This window comes from Dryobates pubescens, chromosome Z (assembly GCF_014839835.1).
Source record: "Dryobates pubescens isolate bDryPub1 chromosome Z, bDryPub1.pri, whole genome shotgun sequence".
NCBI lineage: Eukaryota > Metazoa > Chordata > Aves > Piciformes > Picidae > Dryobates > Dryobates pubescens.
The window spans coordinates 42140708-42156830 of record NC_071657.1 but is presented as its reverse complement, the minus strand read 5'-3'; the positions used below and the strand labels follow the sequence as shown (position 1 = coordinate 42156830).

Below are 16123 nucleotides of genomic sequence, written 5' to 3'. Positions count from 1 at the left end.
AGCCATATGTTCATTAATTTTGTAAAATGCTTTAGAGTTCTGTTACAGCCCCTTAAAATGGCTGCCTGCTTGTTTCGTTCTAGACATTTTAAAAAAGCATTTTTCAAGACCAGTCTTTTCTGGAAAATATATAGATGAAACTGTAAACAAATGAAAATAATCTATATAGCATCTGAAGCAGAGAGTAAGAAACATTAGTAAGGCATTTTTGATAATACACCACTTTTCTTGTGATAAAATTCTAAATACAATTACTATTTGTCATATATTTTGTTCTATTCTTTGGCAGGAGAACTGCAGAAACAGGTGTCCAGAAGTTATTCAAATAAGGTAATAGTGGTAGTTCAAAAGCGAGAGTTGGAGCATCTTTGTGTAAAAATACGGGAAAATGGAAGGTACTTGGTTAAAACTTACTTAAATGAGGCAAATAAGAGGTGAATCAATTATGAGACTTTTTTTACCTTTATTCATTCTCTAAGTAAATACTTGGCTGTCACACATGACTCATTCTAATGACATTTTAAGAGTAAATTATCTGTGGGGCATGTCCCTCAGTGCATAAAAGCTAGTTCAGGAGGTATGCCACAAAGAGTAAGGTGAATAAAAGGAAGAATTCACATAGAAAAAACAAAGAAGCTTTAACAATAATTTTATAGGAGGAGAAGATCTAAGCACTGAGACTGGTTGTTGGTACTTTGAGGAAGTCAAAGTCAAAGCCAAGATTAGTAAGGAATAGAAGAATATTGAGAAATGTAAGACACTATGGAATTCAATGAGAACAAAATTCAATGTGTTTAAGGTTGTCTAGAGGAATGGAGACAAAAAGTAGGATTCTGTATTCAGAGGGAGGAAATGAAGGGTTAATGTGCTTGAAATACTGTTTCAGAAAGGCTTGTTTTGCTATTCTGTGACATTATTTTACAGTCTGTCAATAATGCAAGATTCACCTGGAAACTATTCAGTGAGCTGCCATCAAATACATTTGTAGTCATTCTTTCTACAACAGATTCAGATTTTCTTGAAGTAGTCATCTGTAGTGCATAAAGCTGTACAATTAACCATCAAATGCAAAGAAAGTAAAGTTAAACCAGCTGCTCTTCTCAATCTTCAAATAATTTTTAACAACATTTTAGCACTAAAGCTTGACAATTGCATTTCCTGTACTGGGATTAACCATTTCTTTACTGACCATAGGATAGGGGAAAACAAACAAACAAACAAACAAAAACAAAAAACCCTACCCCAACACCACCAAAAAAACAAACACATGACAAAGGAAATCCTAGGGAATTACACAAATAATACAACAAAAATATTTTATAAAGACAACCATGAACCTCAAGAAGGGCAACAGAAAGGAGCATAGAAGTAAAAATATTTTCTCAGTTACAATCCTCAAGTATCAAGATCAGTTTATGGGATTCTGTTAGACTGTTACTTCTATTGTAATAAATATATGTACCAATTCACATATGTCATGTAACATCAGACATGTCTAAATATGTTTCATACTTTCAACATACTCTCATATGTAAGTTTAAGAGAATACTGTTTTTAATCTGGAACTGACAGGCACTGCCTTAGATCCAAAACTACACATAAATATCAGTCTCATCTCTTGCCTGTGTCCTTTAAAGTCTTGTATATGGCTTTAATATCATTCTTCTCATGGTGAGCAAGGCTCACCTGGCAGGTTTGTCTGGTTATCAATCCTCAACCAAAGACACCTAGGTAAAAACAGAGAGGTATAGTCTCATCCTGAAAACTGACAATGTAAACATTCCAAGGTCTCTGCTGTGAAATAAAATGGAAACTTTTTGTTTCCCCAGGGTGTCTTCAAAAAGACACTATGAGGAGAATACGTGCACTTTTGCACCCAACTAATGGGCGTGCTACTGCACTAGCACATTCAATCATTTAGCCTCACATGGACCTGGACAGTTTTCAGAAGCAGAAGTGAATGACTGAGTCTTGAAAGAAGAATTTCTTCCCAATTTTTTGGCTAGCTATGTATTACTGCATTTAATGAGTCTTATAATGTCAACACAATGCTTTAAAAAGCTTTACTCTAATCCTTATTTGTATTACAAAATTCATACATCCTCATTAATGCATATAAGTTCACAACCTGAAAAATTCACTCACACTCTTACCACAATGATGTATTTGATGTACTGTTGAATGATCATATAAAAGTTATTATGATTAAAGCCACTTTCTCTCAGTTGATTTTTCCCACCATAATTCTATTGAATTTTCAAGACTTTCCAAATGGTGTATTAGCAGTTCAAATACTTCTAATTTCATACAATGTTAATTATCTATAACAAGGTGATTTTGAATAAAATAATAATTATTTGTATTCAATAAACAGAAGTGAAAAACATTGATGTATTTTGGAATGTTAAGTATTTTCATACTTATAATACTATGGGGAAAAACAAACAAACAGAAAATAGTTGTAACTTTTTGCTGAGTTTCCAAGGAAACATCAGTCCCAGAAAATGGGACCAATTCAAAATGGTTAAATAATCTCTACATAGTAACCCAGCTGCATGGGATACAGACATAATCCATTACTGCTATGCCTACAGTCAGCATTCAGCCCCATTGTGCAATAAGAATAACAGATAATTTCTTTGTTTCAGTTGTTCTGCTTCATTTAATATACATTTACATTCTTACTTCCATAATCAGCTAAAAGAAAATGACCACCTAACTGAACATGGATGCAAAGCTCAACTCCTAGTTCAGAGCTTAGGGATTTTCATTTGTCTCCAATTATTAAAGCACAGAAGTAACACCCATAATGTTTCCTTTGGAATGAGTTTTCTTTAATACCACATTTGTTAAAGCTTGTTCAATTCAGATAGTGAAGTTTAACACAGAGCTGTGAAGAAACAAAAAACCTTTTTTTTAATTTTCTTGAGTTTATTAATAATTTGAAATTTTACACTGACTTTTGAGTTGAGCACTTCTTAAATACTAAGCAAATTAATTTAACAAGCTCATCTGTGAGATGAAAAAATTATCTATGAAAATTTTCTTCTTCCCACAAAAAACTGCCATGGAAAACCCATGAGATGCAGATCGGTCTTGGTTTGCTCTCCATGCATCTCAGTTGTGCATTCAGTTCTAGCGGAGGCCTTTTATTTCCTCATATTAAGTCTTAATATTTTTCAATTAAAAAAAATGTTGTTTAATTATGCATATAAGATTTAATTTAAAATTAATGTTTAAAGCAAAATATTACAATCTAAAAATCAGAATCAGATCAAATTACAGGTGGGAAAAGGTTAGCCACTGCCCAATCTCACACAGACTTCAAAGACCATTGTTTCAGGCACTATAGCTGAGATCATCAGACCTTGATTTTAACCTGTTGTTTGGAAACCTTTGAAAATTTTGTCCCAAATAACCAAAACCCCAGATGGATTAATACGTACTCTAGCACTACTTTTTTTTCTTCTTCTTCTCTTTATAATCAGTCAGCTCTTGCACAGGAGAAACACCAAGTTAGAGAGCCTGAGAGATTTAAAGGTATTTCAAAGAAGCTTTGTCATTATCCAGTGTTTTCCCTCCCACACCGAAGAGTGGAATCCAGATATCCTCAGTTCATAGAAATGAGCAGAAAAAGAAGAAAAAGCTGCAAGGGCAGAAAAAACTCTGGCTCCAGAGAATGTAAGTTTACAAAACATTTGTCTGGTGGATTGAAATTTCCCCCCCAACATCAACTTTGCCACCAGTCATAGGTGGATATTCTTTATTTACATATCAAGAAATCCATCTTTGTGCCGAGAGCTGTTTGTCAGATTGGAAGTATTTGCACTCAAGCGTGGGTACCTAGAGTTATCCTGATGTGACTAATTACTACATTTTAGTACTAGCTACTTCTGGCAAAGTCTTTCCAAAGATGTTGATGTTTAATTGCCTCAAATGTTCAACATTCTTACAGTAGATTTCTCAGTATTCTCTAAATTTTACAGTTTGTTCTAATCCTACTTAGGTAGACGTTACTGTAAAATGTTATCCTCTAAAGAATATGACCTAGTCTAAAAAAAAAAAAAAAAAAAAAAAGCCCAATCAAGGCAAAATTTTAGCTAATTGTATGAAAGACAGAAAATCCTGCCTAGTAGACTGATAGCCTGGAAACAGTATTTTCTTCTGCTTCAAGCAGGCCTGGCAGCATGCCACTGATAAGCTGTATGATTGTGACAATATTCATTAATCCCATTGTTTGCTCATCTGTGAAAGGGTTACCAAAATCAAGTTCCATGTATTTTATCCCAAGCTGAAACATGTAATGGGTTATTTATTGTCCCAGTGTGTTCACAGGAATGAAGTAAATATTGAGAAGAATAATGTAAAAAAGGTGACTCTTTCTACATGCAAAGAGAACAGCTTATGGCATGACAACTATAAAACTTTCTGAGAGAAAAAAAAGTATTTGTTAATTTCCTTCAATAAGAGTGAGTTAACATAGCCTACCATGTTTATCTGACTTCACATTACTTATCAGATAATTTACACAAAAGAAGTTACTATTGAAATGAAAACATAGTATTGTGGAAAATACACTACTTCTTAAAGGTAAAATAGTCATTTTAGCTTAGGACTGTTTCAAAGGAAGCATGCATTTGTGTTACTGCTTACCAAATCATGTGGGGAAAAACATTGAGGAATTTTTTTTCTTTTTTCCCCCTTAAATTAGATGAACAGTTTTTACCCATTTGCAAATGCAAGCAGAATGTAGGAAGCCTTGAAAGTAAAGCAGATGAGGCTCCATCACTCTTCACCGAGCCACTGGATGCAAAGGGTACTGAAGAAGATGTAAAAGGTCATGAAAAGAAGAATCAGAGCAGCTCAAATGCATATGAAGATAAAGACCTTGATAACATACTAGACAGTGATGAAAAAGGAAAGAAGGAAAATAATTACCCCTCTCCTCCAATGTTCTCTCCTCAGCAAGATGAAATCCTAGCTACAGTAACTTTTGGTGAAGCAGAGGGCTCATCCACAGGAAAAATCACACTCTGGGGCAAGCCAGATTCTGTAGAGTCCATTACCTTGACTACAGGAAAAATTACTGCAGAAGTGAAATGTGGTTCCTTTAATGTGAAAGTGGAAATTAAGAATGTTTCTTTGTTTGATTCTGGAACAAATATTATAGCTGAAAAAAGGAAAAGTTCAAAGAACAACAAATGTCATGAAAGAAAATACCAGAAAAGCCAGTGCTCAAAATGTTCAGAGTACCAGTGTTCTTCAACTGTCCATTCAGTAGAACACAGCGGAAAATATAAGGCATTCTCTAAACATAAAAGTCAAAATGCCATCACCAAAAATGCCTCTCTGAAAATGAACATTGAAGCAAAAGAAATTAAAGTCGAATACACCTGCAGAAAGAAAAATCTAAAAGTTAACATCAAACCTGTTGAACAGCCACAGAATGAAACCTGCAGCAAGGAACATGAAGGTATGTATTGGAGTGAAACAGATTATTCTGTGACAGAGACACCTTGCAATATAGATTGTAACTCATCTTTTAGCTTTCATGAAAAAGTAGACTGTACATTCCCAGCTGGATGTACACTTCTCCCTCCACCTAAAGAATTTGCTGACTGTGATGAAATGCATTTGGATACAATCACAGAGGGGGTATCTTCATACCCTGTTAATGACAGCAGGGAATCTGACAACATCTCTACAGCCTTGGAAATCTGGGGGGAAGAAAATTATTTCTGTAAATATAACAAAAAGGACTATGAAGACCACACCAATGAAAAGGGAGATTTTTCAAAAGATAAAATACTTTTCTCAAAAATAAATAATACGAATTGTCTTGTAGCTAGTAACAGCTTGAATAACCCAAACACTGGGAAGGAGTGTATCAGTAAGAATGTATTAGGTCAAGTAGGAAATAACCATGACAAATGCAAAGACACAGGACAAAAGCCAGCAAGAAGAAAGTCTTTCCCAGATACTACCCTTGATGTACCATCACCAGTTCACCCTAGAAGGGATTCTGGCTTTTATTCATTGCCATCCTTAAAAGTATTGCCTAAGGAAACCAAAACAGGAGATATATACAACAGGAACTCACATGTTCATGCCATCTATACAGAACTTTGTAAGTATCCTGACTTGACCTCCTCACTGAGAAGTTTAAGAAATCTTAAGTCTTCATATCAGTGTGCTTTCACATCATTTGATCATAATATTACCATTTATCCATGTGACCCTGAGGAAAGTCTAGATGATGCTTGTTTACTGAATGACTATGCAGCGTATTTGGGGCAAAGGGAAGAAACTGAAGAAACACTAATAGACAATTTTCATTCCAGTGGTATTATAAATGAGAAAAAAGAAAATAGGCATGAAGAGCCTCTGAGAAACCTAGCCACATGGCAGAAAGACTCTGAAATTACTGAAGAAGCTTTAGATGAAAGGATATCAGAGTACAACCACCTAGAAAAGCATATTGAATCACAAAATGAAGTTCAACTGGTTCAAGTCTCTCCATGTTCTAGAAGCTCTTCAGGTCAATTTATTAATGACAAGGAAAATACTAATTATACATATACAGAAAGCACCCCAAACCTGCTTTTAGCTTTACAGCAAAATGTTCAGCCACCTCCTGCAGAGCCTGAGATAGCCAAGAGGAGGGGATCAGTATTAACTGTGATAACTGGAGAATTAGAACGAAGACTCATCCAAGGTGACACAAAATCAATGCCTGATTCTTTCTGCTTTGCAGTAAGAAAAGAGCCTAAACTTCCCTGTAGTTTACAAGAAAAATCATTGCTGTCATCCTTGCTATTAGACCCCAAAGAGCATGATATAAATACTGAACTAGAAAGCTTTTCTGAGATACAAGACATACCTGGGAATATCCTTGCTGATTCTGATTGCCATAATGATTCTACACAGGCTGACATATTTTCTACCTCTTCAGCACATACAGAAAAGAAAGACAACTCCACAGAATACTCTAATGCTAAGGGAAGACCAGAAGACTTTTGTAGTAAACAGTTAATTGATATCCTAAGGACAGAGCCTGGAGCACGTCAACTGTCTCAGATAGCCAAATCCAACTCTGATGAAATTGAGAAAAAGATTGAAATGAGAGAAGATTTTCATCAGAATGCAGATATCCTCACACTGTCAGTAAAACAGATTAGCCAGAAAGGTAGGTGTTATAAGTTAATATAAGTTAATACCACTTACATTTTGTACAGGTGATTTAGTGCTGACATGTGTTGGTGACATGTCTTTTGGTAATGTATGTTATAAAGTTACAAAAATATTATATTGGTATGCTTGGCCATTTGGTTATAAGATGCACTTCTGGTGTTGAGAATCCTGGAGCTCATCTTGTTGAGCCAAGTATCTTAAAAAAACCAGCAACAACAGCAACAAAAATTAATGCAGGTTTCCTCAAGAATTTAGTTTCCTATGTTAAACAGTCAACCCATTCTATGCATTTAGTGAGAGAAGGAAGCACCAAAACAGAAAGGTAGTTTGTGTTTTGGGGTATTTTTTGCAGTTGCATTGTAGCATGAACTCAGATCTCTAGTCAGTGTCTAAAACTGCATAAATTTGTATTTGGGATCCGCATGATCTAAGAAATTGCTGAATTCTAAGCACATCTCAGTACTCTGGCCAAGTGTCTTGGAATGACTATAGTGGATGATTTAACCTTTTCTCCTCTTTTCTCCTCTTTATGTAGTTACGAAAGCTGCACATGAAAAAAGTAATTAATTTTTAATAGGTAATCTTTTACAAGATGTCTTGTCTCCCTTTCTGGAATACATACACCCATAACAATCCCAGTCATTTTAAATAGTATTGTGAATCACAAAAATGTTAAGCCCTGTTGGGACACTGCGCACTACAATATAAGCTTTTTAACATGTTTTGTTGTCACATATTGCACACTAACATATAAGTTTTTTAACATGTTTTGTTACCACATGTGTCCGTGTGGCTTTAAGATATCGTTCTAAACACTTCCATTTTAATTTTAATTTTTAGATATTTTTCAAGCTATATGCAGATATAACTCACATTGTGCTCCCCAGAAGATAATGTCTGCAGCAGTTTGGAAGCTAGTGTTGAAAATCACATATTTTCTTATCATGGAAAATTTTCTTCAAGAATCTTAGTAAAATGCATCAGAAAGTTTTCATCATCTTCTTATTTCACAGTATCTGTAGCAAATATTGATGTCCTTCAAGGTTGCCTTGTTTGCTACTTGTAATGGAAATTTCAAAAATATCTGAACTACATATGCTATATATATGTACTATATAGGCAGGCATTACTATGTAGATTAATGTCTAAAATTCTAAAATAAACAGAAAATTAATTAAATGAAGATCTCTTTCAAACAAAGTATAGAAAGAGGACACTGAAGAAGGTATGCACACTCAAAAACTTGACTTCTCATACGTTAGACCTCAGTGGTTATGCACATAGCACATTAGAGGTGTAGCTGTTTCTTGCATTTTACGTTTATTCTCTCCTGTTCCCTTTTGCCTTTTGCTAAGAACTACATGTGGGTGTTCTTTCTCTTACCTATCACCTCACTTGATCTGTAACTTTTACACTCTTCTGATCTATGGTTCTATTTTGATTTTCCATTTCTGTTTTTCTTAGCAATACTGTGGATGTCCTAACTTAAATGAGAAATGTGTACATCCAGAAGGAAGTGTAAGCATTTAAAGATGTTAAAGTTGTTAATATGAGTCTAAGTCCACTTGTAATGTGGAAATACCAACCTATTTAGTGAAGACACTGGGTATAACAAGCAGTGTAGGACTTCTTGTGCTTGGTAATTCAGTGATGCTGGAAAGGAAATGCATGAGAGTGTCTGGGGAAAAAAAAGAAGAAAATAGAAGAAAATGTTGTGAACAGGATAAAACAGAGAAGTCCAGGCAATCTAGAAATCTGTTGATGTTTTGGGAACTGAATTATTGTCAGATGGGCAAGGACTCAGGCAAAGGCCAGTACTAAATAACATAGAATAGAATCATAGAATAAAGAAGGGTGGAAAAGATCTCGAAGATCATCAAGTCCAACCTGTCACCCAACACCTCATGACTACTAAACCATGGCACCAAGTGCCACATCCAATCCCCTCTTGAACACCTCCAGGGATGGTGGCTCCACCACCTCCCTGGGCAGCCCATTCCAATGGCTAACAACTCTCTCAGTGAAGAACTTTCTCCTCACTTTGAGTCTAAAGTTCCCCTGGTGCAGCTTGAGACTGTGTCCTCTTGTTCTGGTACTGGTTGCTTGGGAGAAGAGATCAACCCCCTCCTGGGTACAATCACCCTTCAGGTAGGTGTAGAGAGCAATAAGGTCTCCCCTGAGCCTCCTCTCCTCCAGGCTAAACAATCCCAGCTCACTCAGCCTCTCCTCATAGGGCTTATGCTCGAGGCCTCTCACCAGGCTCGTTGCCCTTCTCTGGACACATTCAAGAATCTCAATGTTTTTCTTAAATTGAGGGGCCCAGAACTGGACACAGTACTCAAGGTGTGGCCTAACCAGTGCAGAGTATAGGGGCAAAATGACTTCCCTGCTTCTGCTGGCCACGCTATTCTTGATGCAGGCCAGGTTGCCAATGTCCTTTTTGGCCACGTAGGCACACTGCTGGCTCATGTTCAGCCAGTTGTCAATCAGTACCCCCAGATCCCTTTCTGTTTGGCTGCTCTTTAGCCACTCTGACCCCAACTTATAGTGCTGCATGGGGTTGCCGTGGCCAAAGTGCAGCACCCGGCAGTTGGACTTGTTAAATGTCATCATGTTGGACTCTTCCCATCTGTCCAGCCAATCAAGTTGCCTCTGCAGAGCCCTTCAACCCTCTAACCAATCAACACCTGCTCCCAACTTGGCTGATGACTGATTCAATCCCCTCATCCAGATCACGAATAAAGATACTGAAGAGAATGGGGCCCAGAAATCTGTTTCCTGACTCTCAGTCAGCTGCCCTGGAAAAGTAGCTCACAAGTTTGTGATGGAGATTTAAATGAAGCCAAGAGAGCCAAGAGAGTACTTAGGCAATCTTGTAGGAAGCCTGTTGAGACTGGGATCACGGTGTGCCTGTCTGTCATTGACAGGGGGCACAGTTGCATTTTCAGAATGGGCTCTGACATGAAGTCTGTTTTCTAGTTGTTGTTTTAGCTGAAATAGTAATGCAACAAATAAATTTATACTACCTTACCTATAATAAACTTAAAGTGGAGAGCTATATCCTCCTTTTATCTGTATGTGTCATGGGAGATTTTTAATCTTTAAATAGCACATATATTTATGACTTCAAACTGTATGAATATTTGTGAATAAAATCCATTAGTAATTTTCAATTTTTTGCATAAAAATGGTGGCATAAAATGGCTATGTAGGTACTTAACTACAGGTACAACTACCACAAGGTAATCACACATACTTTTATCTGCATGAAGACCTCAATTAGTCTAAAATATATACTTCATCAATATTTTCAGTGTTATTTGGCATTTTCCTTGCTATGTCTGATTCATTTGTTCTTGAATTTAGAACGTTGATATTTTAAACATTAAAATTTCTTAGGTTATCTTATGCATTCCTCATAAGCAATGTCTGGTTATAGAGTTGAAATCAGAAATGAACAAAACCAGAAAACTGCCTTTGATGAAAGACACCAGAGCAAGTGATAGTTCCCAGGAAGAAGCAATAGACCAGTGGGCCAGAAGACGAAAACAGTTCAAAGACAGCAAAAAATGCAGTTCAGCTGGAGGAAGCTCCATAAATAGCACAATCACTGAAGGATCAAGTGAGTACTTTAACCTTACAATTGTATTCTTTCTCCTACATGTGACTGGCACTCTGACAGGGTTTTCAACTAAAGAAATTGATCTTCATTTTGTTATCTGAGTGACTGTTTTAGTCATTGTCATGATCAAGCTTCTTTTATTCAGTTGTCACTATGGATGTTAGTATCCTCTTTCCTTCATATAACCAAGTGAGCAATCTGACTGAAAAAAAGTTGATTCACCATCCTACTCCATATGCAATTAATGTTAAGACAAGCTGTAAATGCAGACAAGCAGGTAATCACTTACAGCAACAGATTGGAAGGTATAATAAAATACATAATTCTGATGCCTATTTTGCTTATGTGAAAACCATGGTGATCTGGGAGTTCTTCCCTCACTAAGATAACCACTAATTCCACCTTTTATCTTCAGGCTTGTTTCTTAGATTACCTTCACTTTTCCACCAGATACTGAAACAGTTCCATAATTGTCTCAATAAGGAATCTGTAATCTTGCCATACGTTTGAGCCTTAAATCACATAGGAAGGAATTTTAAAGATTACATGCTTAAATAACTTGCATTTCATGCAGATGGAATATTCAGGCAAGGATTGTACAGTCTAGGAGAAAACTTATGTGGTACTTCTTACTTCACACTGCATTTTCCTCCTGTTTCAGTGACGTAAGAAGCATTTTTTACAGATGAAAAAGTGTGCATTTCACTGTGGAAATATTGTGTACTATAATGGCTACTCTTAGTGAAGGAAGTTTTATTTGTAGGTGCAAACTTTTTGGTTTTTTTTAAGAAGAAAGTTAAATACAAACCTATAGGAGACTGACAGCCGTTAATATTTCAGGGAATGTACAAACCAAGATAAACTGTAAATATGTTCTACCCCTCTACTGATAAAGTAAGTCCTACATCAGCAAGACCTCAATTCTCTATGTAAATGTAGATGCCAGTTGCCACTGGGATGCCAATAGGGTCCTGAGATATGTGACCTACTGTGGAACTGTGCCTTTTTGAAGTAGTAAATGAACAACAAGCGAGATACCATAAAGCATCTGTAATGGTTTAGTGCAATGGCTAAACTGCCTGCTCCCCCAACACAAAAGTGAGGGGAAGAGTAACACGTACAACTCAGGACTGCAGTAAGGAGTTAAGTGTTTAATATAACATAAGACATGATAAGCACGTTGTATAACTACCTTAGCTAATAATTTAATTAATCTAATAGTACAATACATGTTTACCTTAGCTTAGCCTATTTGCAGAAGAAGCACAGGGAAATACACTTTCAATTTTTGAAGCTGGCATGACTGTGTCATGGTATGATGACACCAAGCTGGAGGCAGGAGTTGATCTGCTGGAGGGTAAAGAGGATTTGCAGAGGGACCTCGACAGGCTGGACAGATGGGCAGAATCCAACGGCATGAGATTTAACACATCCAAGTGCCAGGTTCTGCACACTGGCCATGACAACCCCATGCAGTGCTACAGGCTGGGGTCAGAGTGGCTGGAGAGTGGCCAGGTGGAGAGGGACCTGGGGGTGCTGGTTGATGGTAGGCTGAACATGAGCCTGCAGTGTGCCCAGGCAGCCAAGAGGGCCAATGGCATCCTGGCCTGCATCAGGAACACTGTGTCCAGCAGGAGCAGGGAGGTCATTGTGCCCCTGTACACTGCACTGGTTAGGCTGCACCTCAAGTACTGTGTCCAGTTCTGGGCCCCTCAGTTTAGGAAGGATGTTGACTTGCTGGAGCATGTCCAGAGAAGGGCAACAACGTTGGTGAGGGGCTTGGAACACAAGCCCTACGAGGAAAGACTGAGGGAGCTGGGGTTGCTTAGCCTGGAGAAGAGGAGACTCAGGGGTGACTTTATTGCTCTCTACAACTACCTTAAGCGAGGTTGTAGACTGGCAGAGGTTGGTCTCTCCTCCCAGGCAACCAGCACCAGAACAAGAGGATGCAGTCTCAAGCTGCGCCAGGGGAGGTTTAGGCTGGAGGTTAGGAAGACATTCTACACATAGAGAGTGATTGCCCATTGGAATGGGCTGCCCGAGGAGGTGGTGGAGTCACCGTCACTGGAGGTCTTCAGGAGGAGACTTGATAGGGTGCTTGGTTGCATGGTTTAGTTGATTAGGTGGTGCTGAATGATAGGTTGGACGATGATCTTGAAGGTCTCTTCCAACCTGGTCTATTCTATTCTATTCTATTCTGGTAACAGCTGCATGTTCAGTTCAATCCATGACAGCATCTAATATTGTATTAACCACCTACAGTCAGCTAACTGAGTTTTTAGTGCCTGTTAACAGTAGGGATGACTGAAACTTCAAGTGGAAATGATAAAAGGCAATATTACTAGCAGCTTCCATTCTTTGTGTCTAAGACACAGTCAAGTCTACAGCAAGGAGATTAGAGAGTTACAATGTCAAACCTGTAGAGACTGCTAATTGATTTCAACAGTAATGCTGAAAGCAAGAAACTCTTTACTGATTTCAACAGTAATGTCTCTTGATTGTAAACCTGGATCATAAATCACGCACACTAATTTCACAGAGAAAATGCTAAAACAAACAAAAAAATAAAGCAGACACACACAAAAACAATTAAGCAAAAAACCCTCCACCCAACAACCAAACAAAAACACTCAGAATAAGCAAACAAACAAACAACAACAAAAAAAGTCAGAGTTAGAAATGAGTTAGAGTTAGAATTAGAATTGCTTTCCTTGAGACAAAGCTCATGGCATGAACTTGAGGTGGTCTCCATAACAGGTAAGTGAGTAGACAACTCTACCACAAATCCTACTATGTAATAATTGTGAATAGTATTGTCATCCTGGGATTGAGTAGGGTAGAGGTAATTTTCACAACAAGCATGGAGCGGCCAAACCCAGACTAGCCAACCAAACCAGCCAGTGGGATAGTTGATACCTGTTAACCTCATGACCACCATATAAGGAGAGGGGTGATCAACAGCCAGTAAGCAGGGTTTTTCTAGTCCAGCAGCAGGAACAGAGAAAGGCACACAGGCTGTGAGTGTTGCACTTTATATTACTTACATCATATGTTCTTTCATTAGTATTATTGATATTCTACTATTTCTTCTGTCTATTGTTCTGTGAAATTCTGCTTATCTCAGCCCATGGGGTTTGTTTTTTTAATTCACCTGGTTCTCCTGTCCTTCCTCACAGCAGGGAGCAGCATTTACAGCAGCATTCATTCCTATAGTTCTACCTATTTGTCATGTTTTAAGCTCTAGTATAATTGGAAATTATTAAACTGGCAGAAGGCTGCTATAGTGCATTTGTTGGTGATAGTCTATGTTTCTTAATTTATGAATTCATGATGGCAAGCTAAGATGTACTTTAAACATCAGCCTAATAGTATTTATTTATTTTATTTTGTTTATTTACAAATAGCTTTTTGTATAGTTAATCATGCTATCTCATACTTCATGCATAAGAGAGAAAGCCAGTGGATGTGAAGTATTTGTCTACATAGACATAGTTAAATAAATTATCAAAGTGGGAAAAGACTGCCATTTAGAAGTATTCAGAAAGCAACGCACTGAGCAAAACTAAATAAATGTTAATTTTTCTATTTCTGTGTTTTGAAGCTGGAAATTGTTCTGCATAATTGCCACAGCAAACACAGTATAAACAAAACAGCAGTTCCTTTCTCCAAGTGCATTAAATCCATCTGCATTATACCAGGCATTTTGTACTGAAAGGAACATGATTTTTTTTCTCTCAAACAATCTATGCTACAGCATTTTTAAAGTCTATCTGTTAGGACAGTTGCTGATGGACTATACTTTTATATACCTTTCTCCATACAGCTTTGAAGTTCCAGCTCCCAGTCTTCTTGGGAAGTTACCATACTGTTGCATAGCCTTTTTCTCCACAGTTGTACTTCTGCTTATAGACTGTTACACAGCCAGCTGCCTTCTGTCATATGTCCTTGCAAGCCTGAACATTGCTGCTTTTTCCCACTTTTTCCCTTGGCGGAGAATTAGAGCCATCTTTGTGTCAATCTGGGTGATGTTGTTTGACCCAGTGGATTCATTGTGAAACACTGTGAATGTAAAATTAATATGAATCTGATAATGCTTATGATGACACATGTGAAGTCATAGCAATATTCAATAAGCCAGAATTTATATAATAAATAAATAAATAAACCTTAAAAAAAAAAAAAAAAAGGAAAAAAAAAGTGCCCTATTATTTCCTTATCTCTTTTATAATAAGACTTAATACATACATCTGGAAGACCTGAGGTTAAGCAAATAGCAAATATGGTCACCATTACCTAAGTCATGCCGGTTACTTGTCAGCTTCTCTTTTGTCGTCCCATATGCACTGAACTCACTAATTTTCTAGAAAACTTGCTTGGCTTCCCAATCAAATGGGCCACATAAGAAAGCTGAACAATTGGCTACAGCCAGACTTGTCTTTAGGAGATGCAGCTTCTGTTTTGACCTTTTACATTAAGACTTCACTTGACATTTAAGTGCAATATGCAATAGCATCTGATATTGTGATCTTATATTTGGTCATCTTTACAGCAAAATAATTGCAGAAATAAGTATAGACATTGAGCTTGTGGCCCTTCTTCCATGCTGACTAGCTGAGCTCTGTGATTTTTAATGCATTTTCTCTGTTGGCATTGCTTTTTACTTGTTTTATCCTCATGACAGTAAATTCAGAGGATGCTCGGTCACTAGATCCAGGACTACATTCTGAAAATGAGGACAGAGGTTTTTATACAGAAAACTTCCATTCTGCTGCCTGGGTTTTCAGAGGAGATGATATCTCTCCAGGTAACAGCCCTAGATGTCTCAGCAAAAGGCCGAGACCAGTGGCAAGTAAGTTGGCTAAAGCAACAGGTAAGAAATGTCATAAACCGATATTTATTTTGAGCATTCTGAGGATTCCAGTGATTGACATTTTGGAGAAAATGCAGGATGTGCATGCTGAAGACAGGAAATAGAGCAACCCAAGAAGTTAAAAGGTTACTAAAAGTTGTAAGAAAGTAATTCTTCTTTAGCTACTGCCTTGCAAAATGTCAAAAATTTATTTAACAAAACTGATAGTGGTAAAGGATCATAATTAAACCTCACCTCTTTCTGCATTATAAGGGTAGAAGCAATGTAATTTTATAACTTTTTCAAGCACAGCAAAATCATAGTTATTTATGGACTTGAAGTTTATAAAGTAAGTTCATAAAATGAGTTTTCCATTTAACTTTAAAACATAGTAGATCCAGAAAGAAAATAATGAAGTTTGCTATCCATTGTAGTTTATATAAATTTATCAGCTGGAAATA

The 16123-nt window shown here is 37.1% G+C and overlaps 1 protein-coding gene across 1 annotated transcript in view; it reads left to right on the top strand.

The window, feature by feature from the left end:
* Positions 1–388: 388 nt before the first annotated feature.
* The window catches only part of LOC104303252 (uncharacterized), a 35316-nt gene continuing 19581 nt past the window's right edge, over positions 389–16123 (top strand). The window contains exons 1-4 of the mRNA XM_054177764.1: positions 389–395; positions 4712–7186; positions 10631–10813; positions 15495–15662. Of these exons, the coding sequence (XP_054033739.1) occupies positions 389–395; positions 4712–7186; positions 10631–10813; positions 15495–15662 (2833 nt within the window). The remainder of the gene's footprint in view (positions 396–4711; positions 7187–10630; positions 10814–15494; positions 15663–16123) is intronic.